The sequence below is a fragment of the Peromyscus maniculatus genome, chromosome 2 (genome assembly GCF_049852395.1).
Source record: "Peromyscus maniculatus bairdii isolate BWxNUB_F1_BW_parent chromosome 2, HU_Pman_BW_mat_3.1, whole genome shotgun sequence".
Lineage (NCBI taxonomy): Eukaryota > Metazoa > Chordata > Mammalia > Rodentia > Cricetidae > Peromyscus > Peromyscus maniculatus.
This window is the reverse complement of record NC_134853.1, coordinates 119016458-119039380: the sequence shown is the minus strand read 5'-3', so window position 1 is coordinate 119039380 and position 22923 is coordinate 119016458. Positions and strand designations below refer to the sequence as shown.

General features: G+C 42.6%; 1 protein-coding gene across 15 annotated transcripts in view; it reads right to left on the bottom strand.

The window, feature by feature from the left end:
* The window catches only part of Patj (PATJ crumbs cell polarity complex component), a 330512-nt gene that overhangs the window by 206698 nt on the left and 100891 nt on the right, over window positions 1–22923 (bottom strand). For all 15 annotated transcript variants that reach the window (XM_076564536.1, XM_042271444.2, XM_076564541.1 and 12 more), the window contains 4 exons: window positions 22101–22490; window positions 13386–13509; window positions 5264–5438; window positions 708–779 (listed from right to left, as the gene is read on the bottom strand). In XM_076564536.1, coding sequence (XP_076420651.1) covers window positions 708–779; window positions 5264–5438; window positions 13386–13509; window positions 22101–22490 — 761 coding nt within the window. The remainder of the gene's footprint in view (window positions 1–707; window positions 780–5263; window positions 5439–13385; window positions 13510–22100; window positions 22491–22923) is intronic.

Genomic DNA, 22923 nt, shown 5'->3' with positions numbered 1-22923 from the left:
AGCTAGGAGGTGAGAGAATCCTCAACTACTATTTCTAGACCTGCAGCTTCAGAGTACCCACGGCAGCACCACCTCACATGTAACAGACACATGACAAAGCATGATGTCCGTCAGTGGCTACTCTCAGAGGGACATTTGCAAAGTTTCTGAGACAGCATCAAAGAGTTTATTAATACTGGCTAAGTCTTTAGAGAAGAAAAAAGGGGACTAAAATTTAGCACAAAGGATATTACTTATTTTAAGTATCAATTACAGTGTGACTAAGTGTCTTAGTCAGGGTTCCTATTGCTATGATAATAGAAAAAGCAAGTTGGGGACGAAAGGATTTATTTGACTTAAACTTCCATATTACTGTTCACCACTGAAGGAAGTCAGGACAGGAACCCGGAGAGAGGAGTAGATGCAGAAGTCATGGAGGGGTGCTGCTTACTGGTTTGCTCAGCCTGTTTTCTTATAGCACCCAGGACCACCAGCCCAGGGATAACCCCACCCACAATGGGCTGGGAAACCTCCCCCCCCAACAAATCACTAAGAAAATGTCCTACAGTCAGATCTTATGGAGGCAAGTTTTGAATTGAGGTTCTCTCCTTTCAGATGACCCCCGCTTATGTAAAGTTGACACAAGACTAGGCAGTAGACTGACTACAGGGGCTGAAGAAAGGCACAAGGGTGTGCTTGCACTGAGGACGGTGATGGCACACACTCACATTCTTGGTGGACCCCAGTGGCTAAAGTTGGGCGTTTCTTCTCCTTCACCTTCCTCTCTCTCGGGTAACTCCCTGTAAGGAGAAACACAAAATTTTTAAGACACATTCTTATTCTTAAAAGTTTTTGCAAGTTTCAAAATTGCATGATCTATGGGTAAATAATTAATTTTTAACCTTTTAAAGTATTCACACCAGTAAATAGACAAAGCAAACATTCACTGCTTTAATAGTCAACAAAGCAACCCCCTACATACCTCCAAACCATCACAGAATGATGAAACCTGGTAAAACATGAGACTCGTTGCCTTTAGTTTGTACAATTTCACATTTGCAGTATCATCAATATGTAACATTTTTCTGTAGTTCTATAAATGTTCTCACTCTGTAAACAGGCTGGCATGGAACATGCACTGATCCTCCTGCCTCAACTCCCTAGTACTAGGATTACAGATGTGAGTGACTACGCCTGGCCTAAAATGCTTCTTAATCGTTGTACTGACTGACCAGCTAGATGAACAGTCCAGACACTCCCTGTTTATTCTGACCTCTCAAGTTAGGTCAACTTGCTGACTTGGATAAAAAGAAAGACTGAATTACAGAGTAACTATTTAGTGTAGCAATGTGATTGCTCCTGGACATGGTGTTTATCACAGCAACAGAAAGCACACTAGAGCAAGTAGTTTTTAAAAATTCTTAGTTTTAGGGAAAAAAGCAATCCTTGGTATTTGTGAAAGGTTGCTTTGATTTTGGATTTTTTCAGTTAAGGGATGAAATTCTTCTAATGACAGTGGAAATGGTTTCCATGGCCCATTTACATTGTCAATATAGGAATTATATTCTCACCATGCCCAGAAGCAATTTGGGGAGAAAAAGGTCTTTTTCATTTTATAGCTTATAGTCTCATCATCTAGAGAAGCAAAGTCAGGAACTGAAGCAGAGACCCTGGAAAATGATGCTGAGCAGAGTGTTCCACAGCTTAGGATCCACTACTTTTCTTATACAGCCAAAACAAGAAGGGTCTGAGCCCTTTGACTACAACTATCAATCAAGAAAATGCCCCGCGGGACTGTCCTTTTTGGTTATTCTAGGTTTGTGACAAGTTGACAGGTGAGGTTAACTATGACACATGTAGTTCTCAGAACTTCACAGAAGGGAGGAGGCAAGACAGTGTCTAGCACATAAAAAAAGTGGTTTTCTTTGATTAGGATGTAATGCAGGGATTCTTCTACTGGAGGAGGCTCACTCCATTTTCATTGCCTGTTATCATTCTTCAAGGAGTCGGTATACACACACTGTAATCAGGTTATTTCATAGAAAATAAAAGTCTGATGCCGGGCGGTGGTGGCACACACCCTTAATCCCAGCACTTGGGAGGCAGAGCCAGGTGGATCTCTGTGAGTTCGAGGACAGCCTGGTCTACATACAGAGTGAGGTCCAGGACAGGCACCCAAAACTACACAGGGAAACCCTGTCTCAAAAAACCAAAAAAAAAAAAAAAAAAAAAACAAAAAAAAAGAAAGGAAGACTGAAACTTGTGAACATTATACATATTGGATAAGTTTCAGAAGGTCAGAAGAGGTGTACAATTGAACAAATAAAGTCACTTTACCGTGAATGTATACACCATTTAATCTGAATTAGAATCCGATAGAGTAAATCAAATACTTTTATTGTACATATTGAGATGTAAATTTGCTTAAAACATTGTAAATAAATAAAAAACTTAAAACATTAAGGAAATTTTAATTTTTTCTGATTGTTTTCATTAGTATTTTCTAGTTACCTCACACAGTAATGGATTTCATGGTCACTTTGCTCTTATTGACCTCCCTGTCATGCTCCCTAACACCCTCTTAGTGGTCCTGCATACACAAGAACAGCTCCTCCACCTGCCTTCACCTCACTTACACTCTTACCTGGTCTGTGTCCCTTCCCCTCACTTTGGACCTCTACCTCCCTTCACAGTAATCCTCCTAGTCTGCACGCTCTCTCTCTCTCTCTCTCTCTCTCTCTCTCTCTCTCTCTCTCTCTCTCTCTCTCTCTCTCTCTCTCTCTCTCTGTGTGTCACATGCACACTATCAAATGTAGACAAACATATCAATCTACACCTAAGCTCCACGTGAGAGAGAAAACACGCAATACTCATCTTTCTGGGTCTAGCTTATTTCACTTTGCACAACAATCTCTAGTGCATCTATTGTTCTGCAAATGCCGTAATTTTATTCTTTACAGCTGAACAAAACCCCTTGTGTGTTTGTGTCACATAAACACATTTTCCTTATCAGTTCCGCTCTTGTTGGATGCTTAGGCTTACTCTATAACTAGCTACCATTTGCTTATCTTCAGCACATGTGAGCATAGACAGACCTCTGCAGAGTTGTACTCAAAGTTAATAACAAGAAACTTTAAAATGCCATTTAGTGCTGCGTGGTGGTGGCGCACGCCTTTAACCTCAGCACTCGGGAGGCAGAGCCAGGTGGATCTCTGTGAGTTCAGGGCCAACCTGGGCTACAGAGTGAGTTCCAGGAAAGGTGCCAAAGCTAAACAGAGAAACCCTGTCTCGAAAAACCAAATAAATAAATAAATAAATAAATAAATAAATAAATAAATAAATAAATAAATAAAATGCCAGTTAGTATGAAGACTACTTTACTGACAAAGAAGCTGTGTATTATTCAGGAAGGCCCCCCAGTGGAGCAAATAGTTACCTGTGAGCCTCATGCCTAAGTCTTGCCTTTTAGGAATAGGAATCGAGAGCAAATACAGTTCACAGGAACTCCTCTGAAATCTGCTGAAGTTTAAACACTTTTTAAATCTCTGACTGCAAACCCAAAGCCTACATTGAAATACAGGAATGATTTCCTGAGGTAAAGGTTAGTTTGGAGCCTAAACACCTGGGCCTGCCTCTGCCTGTGTCTCTCTGTCTCCTTTCCCTCCTCGAGGAGGGAAAGCCATGGGTAGCAGCAGAGTGCTTCTTCCCTGCGAGGTTGGGACAATAAGCAATGCACATCCATGTCCAGTCCTCTCTGTGCAAAAGAAATGGGCTCAGCCTGTGAATTGACCTCTTCCAGTTCTTCAGTTAATGAATTCCAGTGCAGAGAAAACACTCCACTTCTATCAGATTCAACCAGCAACACTAAGTACAAGGCCAGCTGAAACAACCAAAGGTGCTTCACTGACATGTGATTAGACCACATAAAAGTCATAACTATGTTCTCAACCCTTCCACTCTGAAGTATGCCTCTGGGAAAAGATGCTATTGCTGACTTCTTGTTCCTGTGCTTCCCTCTGCATGCTGCCCGGCACCCTGCACTTATATATAAGAAAATATTAGTAAAATGGCGTGTGTGTGTGTGTGTGTGTGTGTGTGTGTGTGTGTGTGTGTGTGTATGTGTGTACCATCCTTGCCTTGAATTATCTGGGCAATATGCATTTTACTAGCCTCTATGCATGTCTAGGATTCTCAACATTACCCTGGTCATACCATGTCCAACTTCTGAACTTTCTGTTCCATTCTCAACTCAGTGTTTGATTTGCACCGAGCACCAAAACAACACCAAGAAAACACAGACAAACAAAGCAGCTCTGTGCTTAAGGAGCCCCATGAAAACGTTCCTCTTGGGCATCTTATCTTTGGCATCTCTGTAGCTCTCCCCCTGGTTTGCAATTCATCCACTTCCTCACTCCTCTTCTTTCTGCCCCCATCTCCCCTTCCTCTCTCCAGTCAAGCCCAGAGCACCCTGTGTAGGACTTTGAAAGCTCACAGTCTTCTCACTGCTTGAGTTTCCCTGGGAGATCCTTCAAACCTGGGAGCTTCATCTATACTTGACCATGTTCTCAATGGCATGTCAGAATACACATTAATCCCAAATTGATATATTCAATAGATTCCATTCGCTTTGTGAATTTAAGGACATTTCAATCCTCAACATGTCCGCAAATAACCTGATAACTCTCCTGCCAACTTGTTATAAAGACAGGCCTTTATCTTGTCAAAGAATTAATGTCCCATCATCTAGCTTCCTACTCCAGAACCATGAGGCTTATATACTGTCATTAATCACTCCTTCCTACACACTCTCTGATGCTTGAGTCTACACATCCTTTTGTCCTCAAGCCCACTTGCTGGCCTGTTAATAGAAACTGTAAATTAATATCCCGTTCTCTAATCAAATACTGTATGCAATCCATTTTGTGAATATAAATATAAAATTCTATTTGTGATCTAATTTCATGTACTAAGTAAATGTTTAATAGTAATTGTCTAATACAGATTTAGTTATAATATCCTTCTATATTTTCTAAATATTACACTAAAATTTCACATTGTTCAGAAACAAAAGCCAAACCAGGAACCAGCTATAGGGGAAAGGGAACACAGGGGAGGGTCTGCGGGTGGGAAATGAGAATAAAGGAGAAAGTCACATGTGTAAGAAGATGACACAATGAAACATATTCCTTTATGTGACAACTTAATGATAATAAATGGAAACACTATGCTCTGTGTAACTCAACAACAGTTTTCAAAGGAAGAAGAAAGAGGAAGGACACCGTACCATGCAGCATTTCCATATCTTGAAGACACTGTGCCCATGTGTGATGAAGACTTGGAGACAACCCGGGCGCTGGGGAGTCGGTACAAAGGCAGATCTTCTTGCTCTCTTCTTTGGGCCACAGCTGGAAGGTCGACGAGCATGCCAGGACCTTGGACATCACTTGGAATCATCGTGCCTGAGGAATCCAGATGACAGGAAATAAAGACACAGTAATTCAACAAATCGTTACAGATGCTCACTATAGGTATGGCCCTTCCAGCTAGCAGATGCATCAAATTAAAGTACAGAGGTGAAAGCCTTAACGCGGGATGGCGGAGAGCATGAAACAGGAAGGGGATGGGGCTGCAGAGAGGAAGTTACATTTCTAGTGTGTCCTCACAGCAAACAAACAACCAACAAAACTAGGCACTTTATCAATATCGTTACTTTATCAGATGAACTCCCTTACGTTTTCTAATCGTACTGCAAAGGTTCCCTTTCTCACCCTGATCATGAGTACTCTGGCATTAATTCATTTAAACAAAATGGCCCCATGGAATAGCAACTAAGTAAGAATTCTTACAATTTGAAATGCTTAGTTTAGAAACTCCAGAATTTTTTTTTAATCTGTTGATTCATGCTGTGGGATGGTCTGTATGTCAAATTACTCTGATTGGTCAATAAATAAAACATTGATTGGCCAGTTGCTAGACAGGAAGTATAGGCGGGACTAACAGAGAGGAGAAAAGAAAGAACAGGAAGGCGGAAGGAGTCACTGCCAGCCGCCACCATGACAAGCAGCATGTGAAGATGCTGGTAAACCATGAGCCACGTGGCAAGCTATAGATTTATGGAAATGGATTAATTTAAGCTATAAGAACAGTTAGCAAGAAGCCTGTCACAGCCATACAGTTTGTAAGCAATATAAGTCTCTGTGTTTACTTGGTTGGGTCTGAGCGGCTGTGGGACTGGCGGGTGACAAAGATTTGTCCTGACTGTGGGCAAGGCAGGAAACTCTAGCTACAGACTCATTCTATTTTTACAGATAATTGTAAGAAAGAAAAGGCATTATTAACTATATTTTATGAAAGGGGAAATTCAGGTTAAGGAGTTTGCTAATTGTTAGTCTGTGCATGTATGTGCAAGCAGGGTGCACAGATGCTACAGTGCATGTGTAGGTCAGAAGACAAGCTTGAGGACTTGGTTTTCGTAGGTGGTTAGGCTTCACAGCAAGTGCCTTTTACTGCCAAGCCATTTTGCTGGCCCAACGTAGACCTGGCCACTAAAGTACAGAAATTGCCATAACTGACTTAAATGTTTATCTTTTTAGGCCATGTTCTTATTCTTATTTCAATTTACTTATGGGGGAGTATACACAAGTGTGCACAGATGCATGCATGGGTACATGCTTCAGGAGGCAGAACAAGACATCAGCTATCTTCCTCTACCACTTCCGGCCTTACTGTCTTGTGACAGGGGCTCTCACAGAACTGGAAGCGCACCACTTCGGTAGGTCAGCCAGAGAGTGCTCAGGTCAGCCCATCTCATCTCGGATTACAAGCACATATGCCCAGCTTTTTATATAGATGTTGGAGATTTTAACTCAAGCTCTTATACTTACAAAGCTGGCTTTCTCTCCCAGTGAGTCATCTCCCCAGTCCCTTATGTTAATTCTTATTCTTTCTTTTCTTTTCTTCTTTTTTTTTTCCTTTTTTCAATAGGGTTTCACTATGTAGCCCAGGGTAACCTCAGACTCACAAGGACCTGTCTTTCTCTGCCTCCCAAGTGCTGGGGTTAAAGGTATGTGCCACCATGCCTAACAAAGATTTCTTTTTTAATTATGTGTATGTGGGTGAATATGTAAGCCCAGGAAGGCTAGAAGATGGCATTAGATTCCCTGGAGCTAGAGTTACAGGCAGTTATAAGTGACCCATTTGTGGTAGGTGCTAGGAGCCAAACTCTGGTCCTCTGTAAGAGTAGTAAGCACTCTTAACCACTTAGCCATATATCCAACCATAATTATTATTCTTAATTTTTAAAATGTAGTGTGTGTGTGTGTGGGGGGGGTGTACATGTGGCAGTGAGAGGACAACTTTCAGCAGTGGGTTCTCTACTCCATCTTATGGAAGATCTTCATGTTCCTGCTGCTGCATGAGCCTCCAGGCAATTCCCCTCTCTGCCTCCCACCTCTGCACAGGAATACTGGGATTACAAAGGCATGCCAGTGCATCTGCTTTTGTTACTTGGGTTTTTGGTAATTAAACTCAACTTTTCAGGATTCAAGGGCAAGTGCTTTCACCCAGTGTGATTGTGTGTGTGTGTGTGTGTGTGTATCCTTCTTTTATTAGCATCTACACTGTTTATTTTGTACATGGATTTGTGTAGTGTGCATGCATGTATGCATGTTCATGTGTGCGGATGCACTTATGTTTTCATGTGTGGAGGCTTGAGGCTGAGGCAGTGTTTTTCTTGGTCACTCTCTACCTTACAGAGGCCGGGTCTCTTTCTGAACCTAGAGCTCTGGTAACACAGCTTCTGAGGACTCACTGCCTTTGTCTCCTAAGCTCTGGAATTAAAGAAGGCTGTCACACTGAGCTAGCTTTCACAAGGTTCTCCAGATCAGAGCCTTGATCTTCATACTCGTGCAGGAAGCATTTTTACCCTCTGAACCATCTCCCCAGCCCCAGCCTCTTACCGGTAATTTTGGTTTCCATGTAGATGGGCTCATAACCTTGAGGCACGTTGGTAAGGGGAGAGTAACAGCTTTGGACTCTAGCCACAGGCAGATTCCGTATGGGGCTTGGGATGTAGCTCAGTTGGTAGAAATGGCTGCTTGGCAAGCATGGAGCCCTGGCTTTGATCCCTAGCACCACATGAACCAGCTGTGGGGTGCATACCAATAATCCCACCACTTGGGAAGGAGAGGCAGGAGGATCAGAAGTTCACAGTAATTCTTAGCTACATAGTTGGAGGCCACCTGGGCTGCAGTCCAGAAAGCAGAGTAATTACAGACAGAAAAGCAGCAAGGTGGAAGAGCTGACTATGAACAGTTCTGTGCAGAGTCAAGCAGGCAATGGGAAATCTAGCAAGGTCCAGCTGTGGGCAACTTCGCTATCCAGGGAGGAGCCTGACTTGCTGTACCAGGAGCTTCCCTTGAGGCCAGTGGGGCCAGCCTTAAGGACCCATGAACCATACACTGAAACAATCTCCCCTAAGGCATTTTTATTTGAAATTTGTATTCTTGAAGAAAATGTGAAATGCTATAAATTATGAAGTGTTAGTTGAAAGCTCACACATATGTAAGGAGATGGAATGCTACTTTACAGGGTTGCATAACAATAAATAATGCAGCATTTATCCAAACAATATGAAATTTGATACAGATTTTCATCAAGATTATTATGAGGGGCCATGGCTCAGTGGGATGCTGCTTGCCACCAAGTCTGGCAACCTGAGTTCAATCCCTAGAACCCGTGTGACATGACAGAAGGAGAGAACTACCTCTGACTCCTCGTGAACAAGCACAAGTGGGCACACACACAAATATATATGAAAAACAATTTGTTAAAGTTACTTGATCTGTATATTTGTTTTCTAAAAGATTTCTTTCAGAAGTTAAACAAGACATAGTAATTTTTTGTTTGTTTGTTTTTTGAGACAGGGTTTCTCTGTGTAGTTTTGGTGCCTGTCCTGGATCTCGCTCTGTAGACCAGGCTGGCCTCGAACTCACAGAGATCTGCCTGGCTCTGTCTCCCAAGTGTTGGGATTAAAGGCGTGCGCCACCACTGCCAGGAGACAACAGAAAACCGATATGAGCCCTCTCTCCCATCCTAAACTAGGCTGTTAGGGATAGGGTCTAAACAGTTTCTCATTCTCCTCCATGTTTCTGCCTGTCACACCCTGGTCCTCAGGCAGGCTATGCAAGTGATCTACCACTGTGCCTATGCCTCAGCCTCCTGATTTTCTTCTATTTAATGGAGACTTTATTCCAGATTCTCAGGATTGCTTTGCATCTCTGCTCTGGAATCCAGAATAGGGGCCTCCCTTCCAGTTTCCTGAAATGTATAAGAGGGTCCAAAGCGCCACCTGTGTTCCCTTCTTGTTTGCTCAGTAAAAGAAGGACAGGGCAGACTGAGGAAGCTGGGGTCCAGAGAGGCCTCACCCACACGAACATCAGGTTACTCATCACTGGAGTGTATCTAGGGACCCAAAATAAACTCTCGGCCAGTCTGTCCTCATGTTTACAAAAACATGAAGAACTTTACACCAAATGCCTTCCTTGAACCTGTGTCTTTATCGTGTTTCAGCGTCTTGACGCACCAGCAAACCATAACTGACCAGTCAGACTCAGACTCTGTACCATCTTTTCCTTCAAATACCACCCGCACTTCACCTTGAACAACCTGTCTAGTAAATAACCACTCCTTTTGCTTTTGATCTTGTCCAGAGACTAGGTCAAGGAACAGAAATTAGACTAGAAACAGGTCTAATTAAGTGGCAATACAGCAGCGATTAGGGGCGAATAGAATTACCATGCTCAGCTGCCTTTCCTGTCCCCAGGCAGTTCACTGCCAACTGCTGGGACCTCATTTCTGTGTGGCCGTCAAAGCATTGCCTGACAGCTCCAGGTATTGCCTGTGCACCTCAACTCAATGGGTGGGGAAGCAGAGGTGGAGCAGGACCCAAGCAGTGGCTGGAAGTACAGCAAAGGCTCCACTTGCCGAGCAATTTCCCACAGCCACTGCTCCGCTGTGCGAGTTAATGCAGGTCAGCTATAACTTCTCATGCCTGTTGCCCAGCCACTCTGCCCATTGCCTCCTCTCTGGCCTTTTGCCAGTGCACAAATGCCCATTTCTCACCTCTCACAGTGTTTGTCACGCACTTTATAGAGCTGTTCACCATGGGCTCATGGCACCCAAGTGCCCATAAAATGAATCATGTCCCAGAGAACAATACAACTGTTAGGCAATGGCTGTAATGGACACAAAACCAGGGAGGTTCAGAAAGGCCCCTGGAAGTTAATGCTTATAGAAAAGGAATGGGGAAAATTTTCCAAGCCTTTATACTTGGTGAGGTGCAGGAACAGAACGGCATGGAGAAAAAGGGAGAACCTGAGCAGACAGAACAGGTGGCTGCCTAAGTCAGCAACGCAAACCAGGAAGTTGAGGTGTTCAACAACTACACACAAGCTGCCTGTCGCCTTCTCACTGGACAGACACTACTTCTGTGCACACTGTGCTAACAGAGGCTGTGACAAGCCTCACCCTTCAGAAACTCAGCTTACAGTAAGAGACTACTCTGAAAATGGGTACAATGACAGAAATCCCTCTGGAGTGGGCAGCAAGAGCTGTGGAAACAGTGGAAACAGAGCTGTTTCTTTCCTGGAATCCTGGAACACTGATACACTGATGGTATTCCTCATTTGGAATTCATCTTCTTGTCTTTCATTGTGAATCAGACTCATTTACAAGTTTGCTTTCACACTCCATGGAGAATGTGAGTACGTTAAAGAAACAACATTGTGTTGGTATGATTTTTGCTGTTGCTTCTGTTTCTGTTGGTGGCAAAAACATTATGTGCTCTACTACCATTGAGTCACATCCGAAGCCCAAAGTGACTATGTTGGATTAACCACAGGATCAGGAATAGCCCGTTACACATAGGTTATCAACAAATGATTTTAAAATTAATTGCCCTATAAATCTAAGATGGTTTGTTCCTGATGGAGTGCACAATGAGCTACAGATTTGAACTGGGCTCGAAGACCCTGAGACCTACTGTGACCTTACAACTGAGGAAAGAAGGGGCTTGGAGAAGCTCTGGGCAGATTACCAGCTTAGTACAGAGGAGCCTGGTATTCAAATAGGGCCTGTTGTTTGCTGAGCAAAGCTCTCAAGAGAAAAATACAAATAAGAATGGGATCAACTCAGGACACATGCTGCTCTGATGTGTATCAGCCCATGTCATTATCTTCTTAGCCCAGCATGGTGAGTACCAATCTAGTCATGCTGTCACAGATGCATGTGCTTATGATCGGTTTCTGAGCAAGGACAAGTCCAAGAGACATAACATTTTTCTCTTTCTTTTTTTTTGTTTTTTTGTTTTTTTGAGACAGGGTTTCTCTGTGTAGTTTTGGTACCTGTCCTGGATCTTGCTCTGTAAACCAGGCTGGCCTTGAACTCACAGAGATCCGTTTGGCTCTGCCTCCGAGTGCTGGGATTAAAAGTGTGTGCCGCCGCCGCCGCCGCCGCTGCCACCACCACTACCAGGCTCAAGATACCTACCTTTAACAACAGTCCCCAAATGATATTGTCAAGAATAACTACCTAGGGTCTTGCAAAGCTGAATGGTACTCCCTCAACTCCTCTCTGAGAATCTATTGACGATTAATTGTTTATAGGACAGGGAATATCATTTTCTTCAGTAATGTAACCACCGATGACAAGTTGTCCATGCTCCTATAAATAACAGCCCACCCATTATTTGTAAGAAACCCTAATGAACCTCAATGGGTCACTAGGGAAAAAAAGTCATGAACGTAGAAAGGTGACAGTTGGAAAGAGGAAGAGGATCAATAGGAGTGAGAGGAGGAAAAGAGAGTAATGGAGGTGGGTATGACCAAAATACATTACTGTTTGAAAAATCATAATACACCCCGGTATGTATAATTAATATATAGTAATCAAAACCAAGGATAATATTAAATGGTATAGAGCTTTTGAAATAGAGACTCAAAACCTGTAGGGATAGTTTGTTTTCATGCACAGTCATGCAGAAATATAGTTGGAAGATTTGATCTAATGGTAATAAACTCAATAGAATCAGAAAGGAAGGGAGGGAGGGAGGGAGGGAGGGAGGGAGGGAGGGAGAAGGGAGGGGGCAAAGAGGGAGGAAAGAGGGGGGAGGGAGGAAAAGAAGGAAGGAACAAAGGAAGGAAACAAGCAAGCAAGGATAATATGGCTGCAAGCAGACACCTGTAAAATAGCAGCAGTGACCAGGCCAGTGTGGTCTGCTCATTCGTGTCATACACTGTGAACGAGTTAAGTACTTATTAATCAGAGAACCAAGGAAATGGGAGAACTTTACAAAGTAGATTTCCTATAGGCTTGAGGCGGGCAGGGAATAAAAGCTCTCTTCTCCCAGCTATGAGCCTGAAAAGTTGCACAGACTCATCTAATCCCAGGGTTTCATGGTGAGTGCCTGCTCTGGTCACTCACAGGGGCTAACCAGCATCATCACTGCATAGCTTTCTCTAAGTGCCATCAGGGCTCCTTTCTGTGGGTGCCACTGAACACACTGGTGACCTCACACCAAACTGTCATCACTTTCTGAAGTCCTCTTCCCTCTGTGTCTGACATGTGAAATGTCATTGCAGAGAGCCTTTCCCAAAGCAAAGTCTAACAGTAAAAGATAGCACAGATCCTGAACAGCTCTGAGTCCCAGGGTGAGGACTGAACGGTCTTACCCATGATCTCAATAGAATAACAACAGCCAATATTTCACTGTTGGATAAATAAAAAAAAAATCTTTTAAACTTGAGGCTTCAAAAGTATATGAAAGTTGCTATTCTGGAGTGTCAAAGGAAGGTATAATACTTTCAGAACTCTTTAATGGAACCTAAGTTATTAATGTACTAGAATCAACTATAATTTATGGTGAAGAAAATGCTTCATAAATGTTTAAAATATGCACCTCTTTATTAATATTTAACAGCTCCATCCAATGAGCTAGCAATTCCACTTAATAGCATCAGAGACTTTAACATATATTAGTGGAGACGTAGTTCATTGTAAGGGAGTAGTCTCACTTCCAATCTATGCTGTGATACAAAGCAGAATGAAGCAAAGAATATGAAGCCTTCTCAGTACACAGAAACTGAAAGATCAAGTTGAAATCTCAGCCAAAATTGTTCTGAATCAGATTAAGTGATAAACAGTTGTAAATTCAAAAGATCATAACAAGGACATGGAAGGGATTGGAAGGAGAAAACTCAAGGGGAAAACAATGTAATTATGTTTTAATTCCAAGAAATTAAAAGCAGCATGATGAATGTAAATGTGACAGTATAATACATTGTATATAAAGAAAGCCCAAGGGCTGCAAATAGTCTAACTTGTGTGTATAAGAAACAAAGCCCACAAACCTAAATTCAGGCTGTTGGTTGTTAGTGAATGAAGATGTTCCATGTCATCAAATCTGCCATGCAGACCATTTCCTTCAGAGGAGGGTATGGGTGACCGGGAATCAAGGCCAAATGTTTCTTTCATCTTGAAAGGAAGAAAACCAGAAATTTGGCATGAGGAGAAGCAATGAGAACACCATAATGTTGTTCAAACCAGACAGCAAATACATGGAAAACAGGGGCTGCAAGCGCTGCACACACCACACCCTCCAGGGGGTTATTCTGTCATGAGTTGCAACAAGTGCTTCATGAACCCGGACACAGACACCTAGATATTTAGTAAGAGTTTTGATTTTAAGCATGAACAAATGGGTATAAATGATCATATTCCAGAGCACATAACGAAAAGACCTGGTTGTTAATCAAATCAACTGGCGATGTACAGCATCCTAGATGTGTTCTTCGGACACCACGATGTCGCTGCTACTTCGTGGCCTTTGCTCTGCTTCCCTGGCGCTCTTGTCTTGTTTGGTTGCTGTACTCATTTTTTGTTTTCCAGACAGGGTCTGACTGAGTGGCCCAGGCTGGCCTTGAACTCTCAGCCTTCCAACAGCTGGATGATAGGCACACACCAGATGCCTGTCATGTGGATTGGCCCAAAACAGAACTTACGGACTGACAAACAGTGCCCTTTTCTCCTGTCTTCCTTTTATGGGTTTTTAAGGTTATATTCTGTTGGAGTGCTGAAACACTCGTGCCTTCCCCCACAGTCTTATCTTAAATCTAACTGCTCAAGGGGGTTAAGTAGTGAGACACAGACTTTAAGCTGAAGGCAACTGAAATACAGCAGGTACAAAAGGATCAGCTTGTTCCTTACAGAAAGAAAGACAGAATCAAAATCTCGCTGACATTCTCCCTGCAGGCAAAGGGAAAGCACATCTTCCTCTTCAAGCATAAAATCAGAAGCCTTAAGCCTCCCCCTAACACTAGGTCACACTTTCACGACTTCGTATTTCTTGCCAATTGCATATCTGAGTAACTGACTCTGTAGCTTCTTTGAGTCCTCTCTTATAGGGCTCCCATGCTATATGAACTTGTGAAGTAACCACACATGCTTTTCTCTTGTTCATCTGTCTTACTGCAATTTCATTTCAGGGCTCTGCAAGGTTGGAAACAGGATTTGTCTGCCCCCACAGCTCCCAAGTAGAGATGTTAGGAGGCACACCTCTAGCGAGGTGATCGGGTCATGGAAGCCAAGCCTTTATGAAGGAAATCTGTGACCTGGAAGAAAAGATCCAGTGAAGAGACTTCTAGACAACCCCTTAATAAAAACTTCCACTTAGGAATCCTAAATCGAACCCTTCCCAAAGCATAAATGCTACTGACACCCTGATCTTAGGCCTCTCAGTCTCCAGAAGGTAAGAAATAAATTTCTGATGTTAAGAAATAAATTTCTCATGTCAATAAGCCACCCCAGTAAATGGCATGTCCATTATAGCAGCTCAGACATAGATATAGAACATAAATTGTCATAACTTTCTATGAGCATAAATTAAAAGTTTATGCTCACAATATAAATATATTTAATTAATTTAAGTGAACAGCATTTTTAAAGAAATGTTTTGTTTTACTTTATGCACTCAGAGTCTAACTCTATAAGCCTGGCTAGCCTCAGTTTGTAATCCTCCTGCCTCCAACTCCTGCCTATTGGAATTACAAAAGTGTACCACCACACAGGGGACCACTGTTTTTTTATTGTTGGAGATTTTGATGGTTCAAAATAAAAATAGGACGTTTATATTTTCTAATGATCCAGTTTCTATAGAATTATAATAGTCAGACTTCAGTGGTGAAGAAGGCATGCCGACTAACTGCTAGGCTAATTCCTGCCAGTTTTCCCAAATGAAACAAACCATGATCTCAGAGGACATAATGTCTGATGGCCAGTGGAGCTGACAATGCAGCACGCAGCTCAAATGTTACATGGGGGTGAGAAGGAAGTAAGGTCCGACTACCTGTCTGTAGCAGACAGAGAAGGGAAAGGGGGAGATGGAAGGCAGTGCTTAAAAAGATGGCGTACTTAAAAAGGAAAACAGTTGGCAATAGTTTGGGCTGACTGGGGTGTTTCATACTGTCAGTGGCAATTCTGCTGATAATAACTGGTAAGCAAGAAAAATCACTCCAAATCTGGATTTCAGTAAAGCAGATTTGAATTTTACTATTTTAATTTAATTTTATGTATTTGGGTGCTTTGCCTGCATGTTTATGTGTGCACCTTGGTGCCTGCCTGATAGGTACTGAGACTGAACACAGGTCCGCTAGAAGGGCAAGCAGTGCTCTTAACTGCTGAACTAGCTCTCCAGCCCTCAGTGAAGCAAACTGAGGTTGGATGGTTAGATCTTTAGAAAATTGAATTTAGGTTTTTTTTATAAATAAGAGAAAAAAGGAATATACTGTCATTCTGGCAATAATCCTGAAGGGAAAAAAACCCACAAACAAAAAAACAAGACCTTTAAAAAATGGGCAGAGGTTGCAATATAGATTTCCCACAGAACATATTGGGTCAATGAGCACATCAAAAGATGTTTAACATTACTTAACACTAATTAATGAAATTCGTATCAGTGTCATAACGAGGTAGGTGTGGTGGTGCATGTCTGTAATCTCAGCTCTATACCCCAATACTCAAAGAAGACCAAGGCAAGAGAATCTAGAATTCACAGCCAGCCAGAGTGCTGTTTTAAGTCTGAAATATCTCTACAGGTCATAATGGAGGACTGTGAAACCTTAAGGAGGCAGGGCCTGGCTGACAGCAGCTGGCCACTAGGGAGGAGCCTCTGAGGGCTCCAGTCACCTCTGGCTCTAGCCTATGTTTTCTGTTCTCTGTTCACACCACCACTGAACAAACCTCTCCCACACATTCCTGCCACCAAGAACTGTTCCCATCATTGTGCCTTCCCTGCTATAATTAACAGGCAGAAATCCACTCGAAACCACGAGCTAAAGTAACCCCCTCTCCTTTAGGTTTTCTGTTGGGTGGCTCTCCTCTCCCAGGAACAAGGCTGGTAACCAGGGCACTGGCAGATGGGCGGACTTGCTATTTACAAACACAGACTTTAAAAACTCAGGCAAACCAGCATTAACAAGGGTGTAGAGAACACTGGACACTGCACAGGATAACTGCTCTGACAAAAAACAAACCCTAACCCATCTGATGGCATCAACATGATGAGATCAGGACCAGAGAATGAAGAATTCGGACCCAGGCTTGGCTGACGGCGACAATGTGTAAAGTCCTTTTCAAGGTCTTTCTTTCCTATTGGTTTGTAAGTCAGGGTCTAGCTCAGCACTAACTTCAAATTTCCTATGTAGCAAAGGCTGATCCTGAACTTCTGATCCTCCTGCTTCCACTTCCCAAATGGTGAGATTACAAGCACCTAGCTCATACACCCCATGTTCCTCCATGCTCAGCTATTGCCAACACATTCCTAAGGGTCACTCTCATTCACACCCATGCTTTACATGCCCCACAAACATGCAGATTTCATTTACGCTGTGGAGCATCTGTTAGCTCTGCAATCATTCAGACAGGGCACTTCTGACAGAATACTTGCCTAACAAGCATTTCCACTAATAGGCTGGGCCAACTCCTATTTTAGGACTTCACAAACTTCATATTCAATAGACTGTAATTGTAATTTCTCTCTATTAAAAACCTGCCTTAGAGTCCTTGAAAATGCTTAGTGGTCACTGTGACCTGTGCACTCCCACAGTAATGCTGTTATTCCCAAAAAAACACCAGGATCCTTTGGAGACTTTCCAATTGTGATTTAGGCTGGCAACCTAAGAGAACTAAAAAATATTTGAACAATATTTATAAACCCATATTTATAGCAACATTACCCATGAACAATAAGGGTAGAGGACTGGAGACATGGCTCTATTGAGGGCCGACTGATCAACCTGGCCTTTCCCTGATGCACAGAGAAGAAACACAGCTCCCTCTCTAAAAGCAAGAATATGATTGGCAAAGCTGGTAATGGCCTGAGGCCAGGGCCCTGGGGGAACTGTGGCTTCGGATCCCAAAAACCCAATCAACCTACCATATTTGGCTCTGGTTACCAGTCCCAAGATTGCTGTGTGCTCGGTTTATAATGCTCTTGAGGTACCCTGTGTTGCCCTTGTGCAACATTGTTTAATTAGCTTCCTGCTGACTTAGACCCATTGTATGGCAGACTGCTTTCTCTGTCCCATTTCTTCCCTAGAAATAAATAGTATGTACAGTGCTGTACTTAGTAATAAACTACTTTGGCCTAAGATACAGCTTGTACAAGACCTTCCAGTTCCAGACTTCTTATCTTCTTTATCTTCTATCATTATCTTCTGATCTCATGGTCCTCTCTCTCAGGACCCTATCACTGAAGAACAACCTGATGGTCCCTGTCATGGCTTGGTAGCTAAAAGCACTCACAGCTCTTATAGGGGACCCGGGTTCAGTACCCAACACCTACATGGAAAGCCAAAATGTGGCACATGTAAGAACATACTCAGAAACTGTGAGTTGCTACAGAGATGACTTTAAGCTAAAGATGTCACGTATTTTGAACTTTCCCCACATGGCTGAAAGTAGCAGTTTTGGCTAGCCGGCAACACATGCCTATGAGCTCAGCACCTGAGAACCAGAGGCAAGCTGATGTCAAGGCTGCTAACAGTCCGATCTACACAGTAAGACCCCATCTCAAAAAACACGAAGGCAGGAGGAGGGCAGTAGCAAGAGGCCACTTGTGGGAAAAAAGCTGTTACTTGTCATGGCAGCTGGGTCTACTCCCAGGACTAACAGCAGGCCTAATCCGTATGCATGCCTAAGGATGGCAGTACCTCAGACACCTAAAGAAATAAACACTGCCACAAATTTTCGCATCTCAGGATTGTCCCCTAAACGTTCATTTATGTTTCCTAAACACACCTATTGGTTCTTCCCACAGAAACCTTTTCTTGTTCTCTGCTAACGTCTTCTCTCACTTTAACTGACAGTCTCCTAGGTCCGACCCAAAGGGGGCAAAAGGAAATACTTCCCATTGAGACATACAGGGTAAATTATTCGGCCTTAACGAGGATGTCTGACACACACTTGGACATGAATGAACCTGGAAGAGCTTATGCTAATTAAAATAGATCAGACATATAATGATAATGTTCACAACTTCCCTTCTATGAAGAGTCAATTCCCAAACAGAAGACAGAGTTACAGTTAGTGCCAGGCGGGGACGGGCGGGGGGAAGGCACTCATTGTTCCGTGGTCTCAGGGTTTATGTAAAGGAAGATGGGGTCCTGGGATGGACAGAGATGGTGGTCACACAACAGTGTAACTGTATTTAATGCCACCAAACTAGACGCCAAAAAAGTACATAATACAGACATTAACACAATTTTGGCAGGGGTTGGGGGCAGATCCAGGAACTTTCATGGTTCACCTTTTAACTAAAATAAGAATGTGGGTAGTAGAGGAAGATCAACGGTTGAACTTCTTGGGCATTATTTGTATATCACAAACACAGTCTTCCAAAGACAGAAGCAGCAATGTCCCTCTACACTCTTGAGGGCAGCCCCTAAATAGGTGCTGGGAACTACATGGTCTTAAGTCATCTGAATATAGTTTTAAATCCTCTCAGGGATTAAGATATCTCACACATGTTAATATTATAGGTTAAATACCTTAGTTTAATCCTAAATCTGAAATTTTTAAGTACCAACATTACACAGGTGGAAAATTCCATTATGTGACTTCATATGACAGAATACAGGCCACTAAAAACATTGTACAAAGCCTTGTTTACTTTTGTACAAAGTATTTATAACTTTCAGGCTATACATGCACATATGAAACAAACCAACCAAAAATTCTGGTTGGGGACTTAGTTCTCACTCCTAGCATATTTCATTGCATATTGCAAATCCTCCAAAAAGTCTGTACCACTTCTGGTACCAAGGATTTCAGATCAGAGAGACTCAACCCAAACTGGGTCATGGGTTACATGATTAAGTTATGGTTCTAGAGGTCCATCAGTACTGAGAAGCAAATAAAGGTCCAAGTCTACCCTGCCATCACTGTGGAAGGGAGTTAATGCCAAGTGAGAACATGGGATAATTTGAAGAAAATCAAGTGGTATTTGTTCAGAATAAATGAGAGTTGAAACAATATTCATCAATATGTCCTATAACATTAAATCATATAATTCAACGTGAGAAGAGGCAAAAATTTAACATTTTGCAGATTTTGAAATATCAATGGTTAAGTGTAAATACTATGAACACATATTTGGCTATTTTAATCTAAAACCTTAACAGTTTATGTGTGAAAATGGACCAGTACTTCAGGCTGATTTTTATCTGGAGGTCTAAGTTATTCTTTCTATATAAGAAAATGGTCATAACAAGCAAGAATGACTGAATTAGGAAGAGGAACAAGACGGAAGTAAGGCACTGGGCTGGTTTCAACGAGGCTGTCCCAGCGGCTCAGATGTTCAGTACTCGATCCCTTTTTGGTAGTGCTGTCTGGGTGGGCTTAGGACCCGTGGCCTTGCTGGGGGAGAGCTTTGAGGTTTCGAAGCCTGGTGCTATTCCCAGTGCTCTCTCTCTCTCTCTCTCTTCAAGTCTAAGATCTGAGCCCTCAGCTTTCTAGTCAGATGGGTCTGGGCTGTGCAGGGAAGCTGAGTATGAGCCAGAGAGCAAGCCAGCAAGCAGTAAGTATTCCTGCTTCAGTTCTTGCTTGAGTTCCTGCCTTGACTTCCCTCAATGATGGATTGTGACCTGGAAGTATAAGCTGAAACAAACCTTTCCTGCTCCAGGCTGATTTTGGTCAGTGTGTTTTATCACAGCAGCCAAAAGCAAACTAACAAGTACAAATTAAAGAACTACTGTATCTCAAACAAGCTACCTAAAAATGAAGATGATATACTTGGAAGTGTTGAATGATCCGAAAGTGATTGCTGTGAACAGAGAGACAACATTAAATATGCACTGAAATAATTTGTATGAAATTATAATTAAAGGCAAAAATTAGCAAAAATATGCAAAAATTAGCCTGATATAACTTTTAAGATATGAATGTTTGACTAATGTATGAGTAAATATTCTGAATATCTATTTTTTATATTTCATCTCTCGCCCTAAAAATTTAAGAAGCAAAATGAACCAATATTTCAAATTGTATTTAATTTAGATGAGTAAAATTTTTCTTTTTATGGGAAAAAGCAGCCACAGCAAGAATGTGTGCACCTCTTCAGTGATCTCTAATTCTAGTATGCTTATGTACGTGAGGACTCAGTATGAAACTGAGCACTTAGGACCCAGGGAAGGGCTGGCAAAGAGGGAAAGCCACTGTCATTGCAGGACACCAGGCAACTGTGGGGCAATATTTCCCACATCCAAGATCATTCACAAACGACAAACGTCCGTTCCCTGGTAGCCTGCGAGACCCCTCTGCTGCGGGGAATCCTTGAGGCTTCATCAACACAGCTAGGACAGCACCAGCAGAGGGACCCCCAGGATTTGCAGGAGGGAAGGAGATGAAATGTCCAAGGAAGACAAGGGAGAAGGCCCAACTTCCGAGTGCTTTGCTCATCATGCAGAAAGGGGTCAGACTCAGCACAGGGAGCAAGGGCCTGTGTGAGCACAATACCAGCATAACTTTAAAAGATATCCTCTACGGCAGGCAAGGTGGCTCAATGGTTAAGAGCACTTGCTAACCTTGCAGAGGATCCTGGTTTGATTCCCAGGGTCCACAGGATTTCTCTGTGTAGCTCTGTGCCTTTCCTGGAACTCACTTGGTAGCCCAGGCTGGCCTCGAACTCAGAGAGATGCACCTGGCTCTGCCTCCTGAGTGCTGGGATTAAAGGCGTGCGCCACCACCGCCCAGCATGTAACTCCAATTTCATGGTATCTGACACCCTGTTCTAGCCTCTCCAGATACAAGTCATGGACATGGTGCATATACACACATGCAGGCAACATACCTATACACATAATAAAACTAAAACCAAACTGAAATAAATAAATAAAAACACCATCTATACTAACTTTCTTCTCATTGGTCTGAAATTAATTCAGGCCAGAAAATAAACAAATTTAAAAAAACATTAAAAAATTCAACAGGCAACTAACTAACTATAATTTTAAAAATCAAGTTTACTGGTAATTTAATAGTAAGGATAAACCTATTAAAAGGTAATGCTTCCTGCTAAGTTATACATAGGCTCAAATCTCAAATCTCTCTGGCACATACAGCTGAAGCATCACATATAAGCAGGGAGAATGCTGGGAACAGCAAAGATATAAGCATAATACACTTCGTGTAAATTTTGCCTTCATTTGCCCTGACATACATACTACGTAAGAAACACACAACCACATTTCCCTAAGGGAATTTAAAAGAAAAATCTTAATGATTAAAAGGACTCTTTATTGAACTGAGAAATTAGAAGAAAAATATCACACACACAAAGCATAGTGAAAAAACCACTCAACCAGCAAGGTAACCACAGCTCCCAGATGCCAGAGAAGTAGTGTGACATGAAAAGGATGACTTCACGTGCACAACCATGCTCCTGGCAATGCATCATGTAAGCCATCCTAACTGCGAAAAGCCCATCTCGTTTCTGCTTTGTCTGTGGGAGTAACATGAGCGAGGGAAGGCCAGAGCGGGGAGGAGACAGAGGCTGTGTAGCAAAGCCGTACCATGTCTGCGGTGCTGTAGCTATACTCCTGCATCTCCTGGGAATACACACTCCTCATGGACTCTGCATCATCGCCTCCTGAGAGGTTAGCAGGCAGCCACTGTGTGCCAACCTGGAGGTCCTGCCTAGGAGCTGCATGGGTGGCCTCCTGAATGCACGGTGGTGGGTGTAACTCCATGGCCCGGAGGTGATCTTGATAGAGTTCATATTCCTCATCAACAAGCATCTCTCTTTCCTCACCCCCTCCCTCCAGGGGAGGGCTCAGAAATTCATGCATTTCCCAGGCTTCTGAGCTAGTATCAATTTCTTTTTGTTGGAACTGCAAAGACTTTCCCAAATCTAGAAATGGTTCATCCACAAGTTCTTCAAGATACGGCTCATCTCTAAATTCCTGTAAAATAGAAGTTTTTAAAAAATGTTAAGTTCTACTTGTCTTAAATCTGCACTTTACACCTCAACCTGATAAAGTGCCCATCTAACTGCAGTGCACTGCCTTAGTCAACACATGATCAGAATCAGCTGCGCTTCTGTGTCACCAAACAACAAGAAGCTGCAGCTCATTCTGCACAGCCCAGAAATTGGACATGGAGTAAAGAGGTGGAAGCCTGCCATTGCCAAGGTGAACTGAAAGCTCCATCATATAATAACTACCCGACAATTCTCCATCACCATGGTTAAAATGCTGCACCAAATATCAACTCGTCCCTAACACAAAATGTAGTTCATAAATGCAAAGTCATTTCATACTTAAGACGGTAAAGTCTGAAAAGCTCAGTGTGGTCAAGCCTGAGTAACTAAAAAGAAGTCAAGGCTATCTGAATGTT